General features: G+C 36.3%; 1 protein-coding gene across 3 annotated transcripts in view; it reads left to right on the top strand.

Moving 5' to 3' along the window:
• LOC114943515 (uncharacterized) overlaps positions 1-18,151 on the top strand; it is a 137,227-nt gene that overhangs the window by 111,792 nt on the left and 7,284 nt on the right. For all 3 annotated transcript variants that reach the window (XM_085489169.1, XM_085489171.1, XM_085489170.1), the window contains one exon: positions 17,603-17,912. In XM_085489169.1, coding sequence (XP_085345295.1) covers positions 17,657-17,912 — 256 coding nt within the window. In that variant the 5' untranslated portion in view covers positions 17,603-17,656. The remainder of the gene's footprint in view (positions 1-17,602; positions 17,913-18,151) is intronic.

The following is an 18,151-nucleotide window of genomic DNA, read 5'->3' as shown; positions in this document are numbered from 1 at the left end:
GCGTCGATGATGAACGAGCCCAAGTTAATTTCTTCGCGTTTTAATTATAACGACGTTGTAATAATATTATATGGGCTTGATATCCGACGGTGCGTGAAATACCTTCGTCCGAGACGAAGTTACGACCAATGGATCGTAACCGTGGAACGCGACAAAGTGGGACGAACATTCGAAGGGATATATGGTATGCGCGCGATGTGAACTGCGGTCTGTTAATTAAAATAATATTTCCGTAACCACCGCGCATATGACGCCATTGGTTGTATATATAAGCGGATACCTATTCAAGGACTTTCGAAAAGATCACTGGGTCGATGCAGAATTTTTTGCCTTTCCATTCATGTATTGTATGAATATCCAGGTACCATTTTCGATCATTTCTTTATCGCAGTTGCTGGGCATCTTTTCCATTATATTTTAGCATATTTCCGAATATAATAAAGGCTGTTTATATTTGATTTGGGGCGAAGACAAGTTCCGACACATTTTTAATAACATTTAAAGTTGCTTCGGACACTCGTTCATTGATAGAAGAATTACCGAAATTTTTATTTAAAAAAAACTAGCATCGAAGACAATTTAATTAAATCTGTATTACTAAATCTAAAGACTAAATCGATATTCACGCTTCTAATCGTACATTGTACATTGCATTCGCCGACTATTTTTCGCGAACTCTTTCGTCTCTGCTTTTGATAGCAGACGGTTTCTCGGCAAAGTCCACTTGTACCTTCCAAACGATATTTTCTCGAAAGTACTGAACGGCTTCAGCTTCTTTGTACTATGTCGTACTTTAAGCCATCCGCAAGAATTCTTTGTCCTCTTGTAACGATAAAGAAGAAGACTTGAAAGGAAACTATTCTGGGCCGAACCCGATCTTCTTTCTAGGCAGCCCGCGAATGAAGGCTGCCGATAGACAACCTCTTGGTTTCGGCCGTGATAATTGAGATTGTAATACGAGCACTATTTTAATGAGACGGGATCGATTGATCTTGTCTGCAATTGTGCATTATTTCTCGCATAATGAGCGAGTGCAATTAAGCACGAGTAACATCATTTTTACAGAGTTTAATTGTTCAACGTCTAACGACTTTATGTTCGAAATCTGGCGTACGAAATTCTAATGAAGCCTATGATGCAGTAACAAATTCAATAAATGTAGTATTTTTGATGATTTTAAAAGAGATGCATTTTATATCACAGTTTTACCTTGGAAAATTAAATTATATATTATTTTAAATTACATTATCAGGGTCTTTTATATATATAATAAAATGTGTGTATTTTAAAATAGAAATGCTGCAAAAAGAATATGCAGTCAAGTCTTCATAAAAAAAATTTCCTCTTTTTATCATTTCTAATTTAACTAACAATAAGCAATGGCTTATAAATAAAAATTTATGACTAGTAGAATAATCCTTAGAAATATTGAAACGAGCAAATGTTTCAAAGAAATAACAGTTCCAAAAATTTCGTTAGCAATAGATGGCGAAACTTTAAATCGAACAAAAATAACATTCAAACTTTTCACTAAAATGTGCTTGTTCAAGCAAATTCTATTTTAATGTAAAAGTTTTATTAAATTTTTTTATTTGTTGTAAATTTAAATGTCTCCATTTGTTGCTAACAAATTTGGATCGTTTATTTTTATTTCTTTGGAAATAATCAATTTGAAAATAATTGGAAATAAATAATTAATTAATCTTAATTCTTTCGCTTACCCACCTCAACATAATATTTTTACGATTAATCTACTAATCATAAACTTTCATTTCAAGCCATCATTTATCACAATTAGGATGGTGAAAAAAGGGAGAAATTCGGCTGCACTGTTTCACTTACGTACTCTTTTACAGATTTATCATCTTGTAGCGTTGCAAAATAAATTATAATTTCATTACAAATCAATTATTATAAATTCATATTACATATACAATAGTTTTATATTCTATATATCTACTTTAATAATATATATAACCCAATTTCTTTTATATATAAATGTATATTTCAGAAAGTATTTATCCGCACATTATGACGTAACTCTCGCTAACTCCGTCGCTGTAATAACGAGAAAAGAGCTGTGATACGTTCCATTTAACACTATCGCTATGCAGCTCTTTCACGCGGTCGCCAGGAAAGAGATCCTTTCACGACTCCCAAGGGAACGAGGTTTCGAAAAGTTCGCGCGAAAGCACACTTTTTGAACAAGCGATAATCGAATGGCGTGTCCGAGCGAATTTCGTTCTCGAGAGGCTGTCGCAAAAATTTCTCGGCGATCTGTGACTCTCGCGAAATATCCGGGAGTCGAGAAAATCGTCCGAGGCGATACGCTACGGCGATTCGTTCCACTTTGCTCTCTTTCCCGTTCTCGAAGAATCGAAGGGGGTCCGCGAAGATATATAATCCGAATCCATTACGGCATCCTTTAAACTCGCGAGAATTTATCACAGGCCGATAGTCATTCTAGGCTTGTAATCTTGCTCGAGTAACTCCGAGCTTTACCGGGACTAGACACACCGTTCCGACGCGGCTCTTAGAAGAGGAGCAATCTGCCACTTCCGTTTCATCGATCTAGGAATCACACTCTCACCTCTCTCTGGCTGACGCTATTTTTCGAGCGCGAAAAAATAAAAGGCACGCACGTATATCGTGATAGATAGATAGATTCATCCTGCATCGCGCGGGTTTTATCGGTGTTACACCGGAAGCTTCCGAAGCTTTCGGAAGCTTACACTGGATAAATCCACATGTCAGCCCACTTTTTATACTTTCCAAAAATCTTTGAAAAATTTTCTACTTTATCGGGCAATTGTGCGGAAGATCGTCACAAACTCGCGAGAATTGCAAATCAATAATAGACGATGTCAGTGTGTCAGTTGTGAAAAATTGATACAAATATTTTGTTCTATACAGGATATCCCAAAATTAATAGTAAACTTGTTAATGGCAGATTCCTAGCATCATTTGGAGTTGATTTTTCCTTAGCGAAAATATTAAAACAATTTTTTCTTCAAAGCGGCAATTTTATTGAGAGTTCTGATAGCCCTTCGAAGAGTTCTATCGATTATCCTTATTGTTTAATGCGCTAAAATGAATAGAAAAAAAGTTATACGGCCTAGAAGTTGGAAAAATATGTGAAGTTAGCCTCCCGTAAATTCAAGTGCTATTAACTCTTTCATTTGGCATCGTAGCCCATCAAATCCTAATAGTTTTCGTTAGACTACAATGAGGGGCCAACTTCACAGACATGAAAAATCATCTCCAAATTATCACTGGAATCTACCGTTAACAGGTTTACTACTAATGCTGAGACACCCTGTATTATTCTTCGCATTGTATTGTCCGTGTTTTACATTCTCTAATTTTTTTATTATTTTTCCTAGTTATTTCTTCCTGCAAAAATTGCAACTAATTACTTTGTCGCGTGAATAAAATAAAGACAAAATCAATATAGTAAAAGAGGCCAGCATAACGAGCAATCATGATTCTAACATTCTATTTAATGCTTGTTATGCTGGCCTCTTTCACTATATTGATTGTTTTAACAATATACGAGCAAATATTAAATTTATGTTAAAGACAAAATTTTGTATCGAAATAATGCAATATAATCGTTAAAATTCTTGAAATATTATTGAAACAGCAGCAAAGAAAAGTGATCTAAAATCAGCCGGAAAGCCGACGTGTGCTTGTTTCTGTTGTTAAAAGGTAAACCGTGGGACGCGCATTTATGCACCTGCGGATGGATACGATAAAGAGAAACGACATTCTCGTCGAGAATCCCGAGAAGGAAGAGTCATCGCCCCGGAATCGAGAGAGGGGACTCTTCAACTTTAAATCGACGCGACGGGGAGTATGTTTCCCTCGTCTTTCCCTCGCGAGTGTGTCTCTTCCCAGACCATCCCCTAAGTTACTGCACGTACGACGAGGGCAGTAAATTTTCGGGAGCTATCTCGCCGAAGCGCCGCGAAACTATTCCACGTAAGGATCCTCGTCGCCGGGTTAGGCGACCGGAACGTAGGAAGGAATGCTCCCTGGAAGATCAGCGATTTCCCGGAAACGAGGCCGAAAGGAGATTACGTATGTGCCAATACTCGCGGAATTCGGAGAGAGGACCCGGGTCTCTCTCTCTCTCTTTGCAGCGAATGCCCGAGACGTAGCAGTTTCGTTGATCGAGACTCTCGCTCCTCGCTGGAATATCTCACATTTGTTTCCACAAGAACCGATCGTCTCTATCCGACGCATCGGGTTCATGTGACATAACGAATGTACTTGGTATTCGAAGCAGCGATTCACCGTAGCCGAACGGCTACGTCCCTTATAACGTTGACTGTATCAAACTGCACGGCGATACACAGGGATGGGATCAAGTTCAATATGTAACTTGAAAATCCGGGTCGAATCTGATAATCAAGTTTTATCTTCCGGGTTTCGAATAATACTCGTAAAAATATTTTATACTTACGTCGGAATTAGTTCGATTACTGACGAAAACAAAGAAAGAGAGAGAGAGAGAGAAATAAGTTCTGTGAAATAAGTATACGAAATTATGTAGACAAAGTTACATTTGTTACAATCAAGTATATTTGCGCGAAATGAAATAATTTGACAAACATTCCGGGGTTATATAAATTCGAATTCAGATTATTTCAATAGACCCAACGATGCCGAAAATAATTCATGGTATGTCAGATACGCTGAAAAACTTCCCGGCCCTTGCTATTGGCGCTTGAAATATTCAAATCACGTTTACACTCGTCTGGGGTCCCTTAAATCGAAGTATTCCAGACGAATACCGCGTTCTCGGAGTAGAAGAAACAAGCGGAAACGTATTCTCGTCTCGGTTAATTCGACCAAGACAGGAATCCCCCCAAGCCAAAAGTTTCGTGCAATGACTTTTGTTATCTTTTCGTATCAGAAAAATAGCTTCACACTATTTATTTGCGAGCATGATTAAAAAATAAACGTCTGTGTATTGCATTCTTTATATTCTTATTCTTGTATAACGTAAAATAAAATTGCAAAGAGCGTCGAAATTTAACGTAAGTATAATGTGTGAATTTATATACTAAGTCATGTGCGGAATATCGCAACACATTTTCGCATAATTTCGGAGCGAACAGATCAGAACTTGTTTGAAACTACGCCTACGATGTGAATATGTAACGCAAGACATCGCTTCAGGTTCGCGTCAGCTTGAAAGCCGCATCTAAATTTCTAAAGTTTGTTCTAACTATATTACTTGACGCTAATCCCTAATATACGGCCTAATTACACCAATAATTACCATAATTTATTTGCAATAATTATAAATACACGTTACTTTCATAAATACATAATTAATGCGTGTATAATTACGATAAATTGATTAGTCGCGAAGATAATAAAAGAATAATTATGGCAAATTCGACTACACTATATATATATATATATATATATATATATATATATATATATAATATATTATATATGATATATTATGTATATGTATATATAAATATAAAATCGCAAAATATTGTATTAGAAATAGATTTTATGCACGAAGCACTTTGCGAGGATTCCATTATCTCAAAACACAAATTATTCATGAAAGGATAAGTGCTTTCGATTCTAGAACGATCGAGTGTTACCGGTAGAGAAGAAGTCTCTTTCGGGGAAGAATCCTCCGCGAATGCGCGATCTTCTTTTCAAGATCAGACCGCGTAAGCCTGGCTGATAATGCAAAGTTAGATAGACTCTGGCTCTCTCGAATCACGCGAATCTCGCGGACGATCGCGGTCCTAGATCTAAAGCGAATTCGTGCCGACCCGGTTAACTATCGAAGATACGGTAAAATTGGAAGGTGGTAATCCGAACCAGGACACCTCGAATTCACTTAACCATCCCAGTTTTCAGAGATTCTTCGCAGCTACTTCTAACGTAGAGAGGGAGAGAGAGAGAGAGAGAGAAAGTCTTGAAGTGAAAACGGTGGAAAGAGGATAGGCGCTGCGGAAATTGGTAGCTTCTTCGATGCTAACAAACCCCCAGCTTTGCTTTCCTCTCGCGAAGGAACAAGGTAAACCGGTTAAAAGGCGATGCACAGAGAAGCAATATCCGCAAGCAGTCGGATTCTGTGAGCGAAAGAGATCCTACAGGGAGATCAACCATTTTAAAGAAAGTCCGTCCGTTTCTGAAATAAACGTGATGTGCGCTTCAACTAAATAGTTTCTATTTAATACTGTATTCATTCAACGAGTTCTGACACACACACACACACACACACACACACACACACACACACACACACACACACACACACACACACACACACACACACACACACACACACACACATATATATATGTTCTTTTATATGCATCCCATTTAAATTCGTATTTAATCTAACACAAATTACTCAATTACTTTTATTAGGATTGATTGATGAATTCTTGTAAATTGCCCATTGAAATCTTGAATTGTTAGCGGTTTATGCAATGGTATTTATTTGTAAACGAAAGCACGATTCATATCAAAATAAAAAAATGTATATAAATGTCATGATAAAATTAAATTGTTTTACATTTCAAAAACAAGAGAATCAACGTAGTATGTTTACTTAAAATCTAAAAAAAATATTTTAAAAAAACAGCGAAAAGAAATGTATTTTCAAGATTACATTTTATCCATGTAGAATAAAGAAAACATCATTCTACGATTAATTGTAAGTTCAATTGTTTTTTCTTTTTTTTTTCGTATACTCAAATTTATTTTTCAAGATAATATTTCGCATAGATAAGTACGTGTGCGATATACAAAATATGTAAAACATACTGTCAGATACGAGCAAGTTTTCTGCTATACGCGACACTGAAAAGATACTCTATGTAACATATCCCTGAGGCAACGTCTTATCATTTAACATGTACAAAGAAAATATACTTGAATAAGAAGACATACTCTACTATCGGCATAAATTGTAAATATATCATTACGAATAAGAGACAATAAAAAAAAATATAATCATTTTGAGAAAACTCGCTCTCATTCTTCCGCTTTCTCCTCTAAGAAAATTGCATGCTTAAAATAAATTTTGCATAAATCGATGCGTTCCTTTTAAGTGTCAACATTTATCATATTTTCTCGATTCAGGTTTTTGGTTTTGATCGCGAATAAATTTCGAGTTTTTATTAAATTAAAAAAATTCTTTCCGAATACTTTTTCATACAAGCTCGAGGAATATTTATAATTCTGCTGCGTATAAGTTTAATGGATCAAAGACGAATATTATATAGCAACACGATGAAAGTGAACACAGCGGGGAAATTAATTGATCGAAAAGCGACGTTTAAAAGTTAATACCGGGAGCAAAATTAAACCATAATTACACTACAATGAAAACATAATTGCAATTAAGGCAAGTCTAATAATAGATGTACACATATAGTAAATTTAACTGCCAGAATGATTGTGTTAGTGCCAATCAAACTTAACGAGGGGTTGTTATCGCATCGTCCCAGCTAGCAAATGTGCCCGCCTGACCTTAATACCCCGTGTAAAGCGCTATTCGTGCCTACGACAGCTTACGCACTATTACATAGATTTCTATCAATTACGATCGTATAAGCAGTTGTCGCGGATACAGCTATTCCGATAAATTTCAACCATCGTACGTAATTTATTTTCAATATCATGTTGAAATAGGTGCGCATAGGTATAGGAATTGGTTTTATTCACACCGTACTTTCTTAATTTTCCTTTATCTATACTTTTCTCTACATGTGTGTTCTCTTTTACGTTCTTAATCAGAGTGCGAGATTCGCCACGTCTCTTGCGCTTCTCGCCTCGTTACTTGCCAGTGACATCTACATACATATACGTAGTATAGATTTATCGCTAAATTCAATACACCTCCTTAAATTTATACTACGGATTTACAATAATTTTAACATTGTTCGGAATTGTTCGAAATTGGTTCTCCCTAGTGATTTTGTTAATATATCAGCTATATTATTCTCAGATTCGATCTTAACAACATCAATCATTCCATTCTCGACGCATTCGTGTACAAAATGGTAGTGAACTTCTATGTGTTTCGAGTTTTTCGTAAAGTTACCAAATTTAGCGATTGCCACCGCTCCCGAGTTGTCTTCGTATATCGTTATCGGTCTTACAATGTTGACCTGAAAATCTTTTAGTAAGTTCTTTATTACTTTAATTTCGCTCACAGACTCGGATAGCGCTACATATTCGGCGTGCGTTGACGACTTGGTCACACTTCCCTGTTTCCTCGTCTTCCAATATACTATGTTTCCATATAATCGAATTACATATCCCGTCGTCGATTTTCGATCCATTGTATCGCCTGCCCAATCCGCATCCACGTAGCAGTCTATCATATCTTTAGTTGTTTTTCTTTTGTATGTTAACTTAATGTCTTTGGTATAATATAAGTACTTTAAGATCCTTAACGCATATCTGAAGTGTGTCTCATCACAACAATTTTGGAATCTACTTAAGTAATTAACGCTATAGCTTACATCTAGTCTTGTTCCTGTACTTATGTATAACAATGCCCCTATTAGATTTCTAAATTTCAAATCATTCTTCACTACCTGTGCCGGTTCTAATTTTAGATTTTGTTCCATCGGCGTGTTATACCATTTTGAATCTATAATACCATATTTTCTCGCTAATGATTCGATATATTCTCTTTGATCTAAGGTTATTTCGCTTTTGTCACGCTCGTTCTTTATATTAATGCCTAAATAAGTTCTCACCTCACCCAAGTCTTTCATTTCAAATTTGTTCGACAATTTATCTTTGACATTTCTAAGATTTTTTTCATTCTTTCCACATAATAGTAGGTCATTTACGAAAATTATTAGATAGATTGTATCATCTTTTTCGCCTAACATGTACAGGCAGTAATCACTAGCGCTTTTCCTGAAACCTAAATTCTGTAAATGCTGGTCTAGACACTCGTACCATGCTCTTGGGCTCTCTCGTAGCCCATACAGTGCTTTATATTAATCTACACACTCTGTCTGTTCCATCCTCGTAGCCCTTTGGTTGGGTTACATATATTTCTGATCTAATTTTACCGTTCAAAAAAGCCGCTTCCACATCCATTTGTAATATTATTAGTTCATACTGACAACAATGAGCCAAAAGTAATTTCAACGTTTGCATTCGTGCTACCGGAGAGTATAAATCGTCCAGTCCCTCTTTTTGCTGGAATTCCCTCACTACGAGTCTCGCTTTTTTTCTATTGTCTGCTTTAGTCGTATATATCCACTTTACCTCTAATACTTTCTTATCTCTCGGTTTATTTACTAGCTTCCAGGTTTTATTTTTCATCAAGCATGCCATTTCCCTATCCATTGCCTTTTTCCAATCTAATGATTCCTCGCTCTTTACCGCATTTTCATAACTAGTCGGAGTATCTGCGCTTACAAAGTTTACATATATGCAGTTTGAATGGACTAACGTTTCGCCATACCTCTCTGGTTTTTTTTTCTCTCTTTCTGACCTTCTTACTACCGTTTCTTGTTCATTGCCGTTATTTATTACCGTTTGTTTATTGGGTGATTCATAACTATCTATGTTTACACTTTCATTCCCTGTGTTTCTATCTCGCGTTTCCTTTCCGCATCCCATCCTATCCTCGTTATCCTTGGCTTCGTCCAAGTAATCGTTTTCCTCATCTTGGAATCCTATGAGATTTATGTCCTCCTCTATAATATCTACATGTCTAGCAATTATCACTTTAATATTAATTAAAACCCTATATCCTACAGGTTCATATCCCAATAATATTCCTAAATCAGCCTTTCTATCCCACTTCGACCTTCTTTTCTCCTCTGGAACTCGTACAAAAACCTTACTCCCGTATATCCGCAGATTTCCAATATTCGGTCTTTGCCCTGTTAATATCTCATATGGTGTTTTTTTTCTATCGTGTTTGCTAGCGTCCGATTCTTTAAATATGCTGCTGTCTTAATTACTTCCGGCCAAAACCTTCCATTAACCTTAGCTTCCGAAAATAGACATCTAGCCGTGTCCATTATAGACCTATTATATCGTTCCGCTGTACCGTTCAACTGATGTACATAAGGCGGGCATGGATCTATTATAATTCCCTTCTCTCTAACTAATCTGTAAATATCTCTGTTCATATATTCTTTACCATTATCACATCTTAGCCTTTTAATTTTCTTGCCTGTTATATTTTCGACCGTATTAATGTACTCGATAAAGCATTCGTAAACCTCGCCTTTTGATTTCAACGTGTACACTCTGGCTGCTTTGCTATAGTCATCGATAAACGTTAAAAAATATTTCTCTCCATTGTTTCCGGTCGTGCTATGTGGACCATTTAAGTCCGTGTGAACTATATCTAAGAGATCAGTCGCTCGTCTTCTTTGGTTTTCAAAAGGCAAATTATGCATTTTGTTTTGTATGCATGTACCGCATTTAAAAAATTCTGACTTTAACTCGCTTGGCAAGCCTTCAACTAGTTTGCCTTTGCACATAGTATCTAAATAGTTAAAATTCACGTGCCCTAACATCCTGTGAAATTTTTCTTTCTGGGTTATATGCCGATTATTTTTGATTGCTACATTTGATTCCTTATTAGTTATATAACTCCGCAATTTATACAAACCATTTTCTTTAAATGCTATCGCGATCAATATATTATTCTCATTATATATTTTTGATGTGTTATTTACCGAGACAATTTTATTTTTATTCGTTACTTTTGCAAAACTCATTAAATTTCTTTCCATCTCCCGTACATAGAATACATTTGATACCTTAATATTCATTCTTTTCCCGTAAATTAGAAAATATGTTTGAATATTGCCCACCTTCGTGGCTTGCACAGTTCTGCCATCTCCCACTTTTACGCTAATTGGAGTTTTTAATTGAACATAATCTGTAAAATGCGACTCGTTATTTATTATATGATCCGTGTATCCGCTGTCTAAAATCCATTCTATTCTATCGCTTTCGCTTTCGTTTACCTCTATTTGTCTATTCCTATTTTCATTTGCTACTTCGGTGCAAAATGAGCCCATACTTCCGTGATTCGTATCATGCCGTCGGTTCCCTTCGTTGCGCTGTTGCCAACCGCTGCCTCGTTGAGTCGTCCCTCGACCCCGTCATCCTCTGTAGCTTTCGCCGCGATACTGCTGCTGTTGTGGCGATTGGTGGGCACCTCCTTGCCAGTGTGCCCATCCGCTGGTTCCGTTTCCCCTAGGGTTTCCTTGGTGCCACGTGTTTCTACAGTTCGCTTTTAAGTGTCCAGGCTTGCCACATCCGAAACATGTCTTTTCTGGATACTTCCGCTCCGACTTGAATGCACTTGTTCTGCTCTGATTCTGACAGTTATCGCCCTTTTCTCTTGTCTCCCACAAGACTATTTTATTCTTCAGAAATTCGCATGTTTGGTCCGCTTCCTTCACTGCATCAATCAGATCGCCAATATAGCTAAGCGAATCTGGTAGCGTTCGCAGCATGTAATTCAGTTTTTCCCTTTCTGACACTGTTGCGCCAGCACCTTTCAACTCATTTATTAATCTTTCAAACTCCGTAAAGAATGTACTTGACTCTTCATATTCTTTCAGCTTTATCTTTTCCAGTTTATTACGTACACATATTTGGATGGCCGTTGATTCTCTCGTGTACATACTATCCAGCTTCTTCATTAAGCCATATGCGGTTTCTTCTTCACTTACAAACTCTAACTGGTCATTAGTGATACCGCTATATATATAATTCATTGCCTTTAGATTCTGTTCATTCCATGTCGTTTCGCTGTCCGTTGGTAATCGTGCCCTCGTGGCTACGGCATCACATTTTTTCCATTTCAGATACATAAGTGTTCTTTTTTTCCAGATATTGTAATTCCTTCCATCAAAAACTTGGATTTTAATTTCATCCGACATTATCCTTCTGGTTCTCTTGCCTGGAACCTTTTTTTTTTTTTTTTTTTTTTTTTTTTTTTTGAGCTTTTCCTTACTTATTTCTCTTCTCAGCACGTGCTCGTCACTCGTTCACATGCACGTATTCAGCACGTGTTCAGCACACTCGTTCACATGCACGTATTATTTTTCTTAATTATTAATGAACAACCACGTTCTGCTACCATGTTGAAATAGGTGCGCATAGGTATAGGAATTGGTTTTATTCACACCGTACTTTCTTAATTTTCCTTTATCTATACTTTTCTCTACATGTGTGTTCTCTTTTACGTTCTTAATCAGAGTGCGAGATTCGCCACGTCTCTTGCGCTTCTCGCCTCGTTACTTGCCAGTGACATCTACATACATATACGTAGTATAGATTTACCGCTAAATTCAATACATCCATTAACTTTATTGTTTCCTCCGTGTTTCTTCGCGCGTTATATATCACTCTTGTCCAAAAAATACGTCGCATTTAATTTCCAATTGCAATAAAAATTAAAATGAGAAATACGAAAGAGAGTTTTGCGTGCACGATTTACAATCAAATTGCTCCGAACGTTCTGATAAATGAACTGGATTCACGGTACATTTAACCGTCCAAATGTAATATGTGGCGAACAAGTTTTCGCGAATGCACAAAATACGACGTGGCGTTCCGCAACATGGATGAAGCTACCACCGCAGGAAGGGGTAGGTAATCTTTCAAGGCGCCAGTCAGAGGGTTCGTAAGGAAGAAACGTATCACGGGGGTACAAGTGTAGGTACCCGGTTTTACGATACCGCTTATCTGCATATCGCGTACCGTTTCCGCGGTTTTATATACGGCAACCGGTGGTGGCGTATTCTTGAAATTATGCGCAGTTTACGACGGGAAGCGCGATACAATAGCTGTTATAAACCGCAAAAACAGTTCAGTTCTGAGTTCAGTTTCGACTGACGCCGCTGCCAGAGTGTGCGGAAAATTAATCACTCTCTCGCTGCCTTAAATGACGTAGAAACAACGGAGAATTTTAGACGAATGAATTAATATCGCGTATTATTTTATGCTGTGCGTCGGTCAAATATGTAAAATTTATTAAACGAAGTATAACTATAGTTTGTATGTAATGCGAATTATTTGGAATAAATTAAATAAACTTGGAATAAATAGATTTGAACTCTGATTGCCGCCGCAGTCAATGCAATAATTTTCTCGTTCTGCGTTTATTTTAACAGTCATATTACATCGGTATATTACTGATTAGAGAACAAGCTCTCTGCACAGTAATTGATCATAGTGTAACTACACGATATCAAAGCTCTTCGTCAAGTAATTAATATGCATGCGCATACATGTTGTTGACACGGCAGTGTGTTGAAAAGAGCGACTGCTAATTGAACCATGAAGTTCACAAGTCGTGTCGTATAAATGCCTGGCTAATGGGAAAGCAAGGCAGCATTACCTTGTCAAAACAGTAGTTTCGAAATTACAACGCGTGTTGTCGTTTCTAAATCGATTTAATGTAAATCATGAAATTCAGAAACTGTTGACTTTGCTCGATAAATGGCGGCATCGCGATGAAATGAATTATTAAAACGTTATAAATACGACAAAAAAATTTTTTTGTGCAATCGAGGAAATTACAACACATACACATATCGAATATTGGAATTTTGCATAAATATTCATGGACACAATAGTCTCTTTAATAAAAATATATAAAATTAAGATTAAAAATTAAATATTTATGAAACATTTGTATAATATAAAAATGTTGTTACAAATAAGATAACTACATTATTATTGTATATATTTTTCACGAATATTTTGCAAAATTTTCATAATTGAATCTTTAATAAAGTTATTTTCAAAAATTATCTTTGAAGCATTTATATTTCTGTATCTCATACACACGAATATGTGTATCAGTGCACATCTATATATGTTTATATTTTTTATCAAAAATATTTGTTTCACGTCGCAGTATACTCGATGCAAAACACGACAGAAGAGGTAAGGGGGAAATAAATAATTTAGAAGCGAAAAAATTGAGAAGAGAAACGAAAAAGGGAGACGTTTTTAGCACGCGCAAAGCTTTTAATTCCATTGCTGAAATTTCTTTCGGGAAAGGCGAGAGCTTCTGACGAGGAAATGGACGCGCTGAAAGAGACACGTTTCGTTTTTCCTCTCGCGCGCGGAAGTGCGCCGACTGTTTTCATCGCGTTAAAACACGGCGGAGAAACGTTTTCGCGCTTTATTACCGTCGGTGTTGCATGAAGCGCTGAGTACGCTCTCGAGGAATACGTATATAGCCGTACACTTGGATCGAAACGATGTATGTCTCGTAAAGCGCATTTTCCACTGAATTCTCAACTATCTTCTTTTCACGAGTTATAATCCTCCACCGCGTCGATTTCATGTAGAAGAGCGTGCTTTGAACCTCTCCTCCGATTGGAAAAGCTCTTTTTTCCTCGCGCGTATTCATACATCGATACCCTTTAATAACTTCAAAGGTACCAATCGATGGTTTGTCGAAAGTACGAGGTAAAGAACATTTTATTCGGATTGCATTTTAGTGAGATGAAATATTTGGTAAATATCGACGTAAGTATAACATTTGGAATTTTGCATAAATTATGTTTGGTGTTATGGATAATAACATATACGGTGGAGAACATTCATCTCCATAAATGCCGTTACGTGTCATGCGCCGTCCGTTGTTACTAAAATTGATCGTCCACTAATCCATTTGTCACCGTGTGGCTTAATTCTATCAATACCAGGTGCCAATAATCCAAATCGAGGAGCTTCACGTAATCGCGATATCTTAGTTTACTAATGGCGCGTCGTACACCAGATTCCTGGAGCACGGAGCATTTATGGCGATCGTGCCGGGAATGCGGCGTATGTCCCTACGAACAACATATTTCCCAGGGATCGACCTAGAGAGCGACTACTAGAAGTAGAAGAACCGATATACATATATACGTATATATTGGGGGCCGCCAAGTTTGCTCAAGTCACTCGATCGAAATGCTTTAGGAGAAAGATAGCTCTGGGATTCCGATATAATGCTGAACCGACATTTCTCTCTCTCTCTACGAAGATTAATGTTTAAATTGAAAACGTTTCTTGAATTCCAAGTGAATCCGCCCTTAATCGCTCGCTGCAAAATAATCGGAGTACGTTGACTCCTTCGCTCCTTCAATGGCGAATCCAGGGTGAGAGAAGGGATCCGATACGATTACCCTCCGAGAGTCGGAGATTCATTTACCTTGCTGTCACGATACCTTTACGCGTTAATGTACATTTATGTGTTGGCGAAATTGCTATTTACTCGCTTATATCGTTTTAACGCATGTTTTTTTTTTTTTTTTTTTGCCAAGTAATTCTATGTATATCGAAGAAACTGTAAATATATCTCCGTCAAATGAGTACCGAGTTATAAAAGCAAGAATGTGACATTCAAAATGGTGTTTAAAAATTCCCTTTTTGCGCAAAAAATATTTTGAATTAAGTAAATCATAATTTGCAAATAAACTATTACGTTTGTCACGTCTAATTTTCGAGATATTGATAGATAAATTAATTTATAAATAGTATTTCTTTGAGAAAATAAAACATTGCAGTCATTGTTTGATTACGATATATTATATGTATATACAAACAACATAATAATATTTTTTATATTATTATTTTTATTATAAATGTTACAATTATTTTCTTGAATCATTAATATTTATTATGATACAACGATCGACAATAACGATATACTAAACTATATTAAAAATTTTTATTTTATTAATGAACAGATTTAAGTACCAATTTATTTAAAAAATAATCAATTTTTATGATTTTATTGATTCAGAAATAATTGATGATAAAAATATATATACATATATTTGTAATTTATAAAAAATTAGCTGATATTTTTTTCATAGCTTTTTTTTGCACTCAAAAAGGGGATTTTCTGGGTGTTGCTCTTTCAATATTTTTCAGTGTAAAATAAGATTGTATATAATTGGATTTTTTTATATAAAACGTGATCGCGGTCCAAGTCGCGCATCCAGCAGTCTTTTGAGAGTTTGTTAATCGTATTTCGCGAAAGATCCTTTATCAAAACGATCTTCTTTGAGAGTGCTCTTTCCGGAAAGGCACACGCGCACCTTGCTGGATTCGAATTTAAAGTCTTTGGCACGCACGTCTAGTAAAATGCCGCTGTGTGTTTTATCGTCCAATCGTAAAGGCGGTATACGATATCGTCGCTCTCTCTACGAAAGCGCGGAATGTAAATGTAGGCGAGAAATGGTGGTGTGCCGTTATTGAGGTTTCTCATGCCGCGATTCTCCAGGCGAGGGTCAGAAGGAAGAGAGGTATTCGTCGATTCAGTTGAGCGTGAATGGCGCGATATCGCGGTTTGGTGCTCGCGAAAAATCGATTTGGAGTCTAGACGTCTTTGTGATACAGATTTCTCTTCTCAGCCGGCCATTGCCGCTCGATTACGCGTGAAGAACTTTGTAGATGCTTGCTCTTTCCGCGCGATGTACATATCATATTTAAAGCTATAGAGACGATTAAGAAGACGCGCGTTTGTTATCATTTTTTTACAATTAGAAAGCAGTTGTATATATAATGTTTCGATATATTTTTTTCTCTTAAATGTTACGAGATCGAAACTTAATATTCACTGAGCGAGAAATATTATTGGTTCGTAGTTGACAATTCATATATCTTCAGCACATCAAAATCGAACATCAAGATATGAACTTGTCAATGCCGTTGATGACTACTTGAATAGTCTTCTTTTGATAGATAGTGTCAAATTAAGAACCTCGTACTTACACAAGTTCGTCACGTTACATTCAGCGTACGTGTTACAGATTTGTTCTGCCTTTATGTACTGTAAGGTTCAAATTATCTTCAAAATGCATATTTACAATAAGTATACATTCTCACGAATACAAAGATATATTATATAGAAATTGTTCTAACGAGAGCTTTTCAGAAATTTTCTTCATGAAAAATAGATGTGTCTCAAACAACTACAAAGGGAAACACAATTTCTTCTTATACTAGTCAAATAATTTTTATGTCCCCGTGTATTCGTATGCACCTTCGTCTTAGCGAGACGTGGACTCTTTGTTATTCAAGGAAGCTATTCGCACTATTCTGAGAGCTCGGGCCGTACTTTTTCGTAAACATGCTTCAACATGCGCTGCATAGTGTCTGGACAGACGAAGTTTAACTTTACTCGTGGATTTATTCAGACAAGAATCTCTCACGGCAAAGGCAGCCGTAAATATTTGTCAGTAAAATGGGAGAATTTTTAACAAAAGTTGTAATGCTTTAATTTATTATTTTATACAACTATAAAATAAAATAATTATTACTGATAAAAAGGAATAATTTTGATCAGTTGAAGGATTCTACAATAAACGAGAAAAAATTACCTATGCAGTTTTCTCATCATGTAAACTAAATATATGTATTTATGAAAATCCTCCTATAATACACAATGAAAATCAAATTAATTACAATGTTTGGATTTGCAATTTATAGAATTGATTGCGTTAGATAGTGAAAGTGTTAGAAAAAAAATTGATTTGATATATCCATTGAATGTAATACCGCAAATTCGCTTTTTTCAATTTGTTTCGTAACTTTTATATTTCAGGAAGCTCCTTGCGATCTGTCAGGCGAGAAACGGGATTACGGATGTGACGATACGATGACGCGAGATCCGCAACGACGGAGAGATCATTCTCGCGCTGTCAATCGGTGGATCCCGAGGATGGTCCTCCAGATCCTGTTAATACAGAATTTCGTTACATTTAAAGCCGTAGCTCAAATAGCCGAATGTCCGCCATCGGAAACAATTCCGGGTTGTCCTTGTTATAATTTTGAGGACGGTCTCTTTCTAGAATGCGCTGGCGCTACAGAAGAAACTTTAAGAACAACATTACAAGGCGTGCTAAGTATAAGTGGTAAGTAATCAATATTCAAGCTCAAGAGATTGTATTCTCATCAAATATTTAAATATTTAAAACAACGATAAGCAGATACATCGAGAATAACATTTTCTCCTTCTATCTGATTATATATGTATAAATAATTATACTAAACTAACTTAATTACAATATATTTGCAGTCATACGAATTTTAAAATGTTTTCCTTTATAAAAATAAAGAGAAAAAAAGAGTTAAGAAAATACATTTGATAAAT

Source organism: Nylanderia fulva, unplaced genomic scaffold, assembly GCF_048542155.1.
Source record: "Nylanderia fulva isolate GAGA-0341 unplaced genomic scaffold, ASM4854215v1 Scaffold8, whole genome shotgun sequence".
Taxonomy (NCBI): domain Eukaryota; kingdom Metazoa; phylum Arthropoda; class Insecta; order Hymenoptera; family Formicidae; genus Nylanderia; species Nylanderia fulva.
Note: the sequence above shows the minus strand (reverse complement) of the source record. Positions and strands in the feature narration are given on the sequence as shown.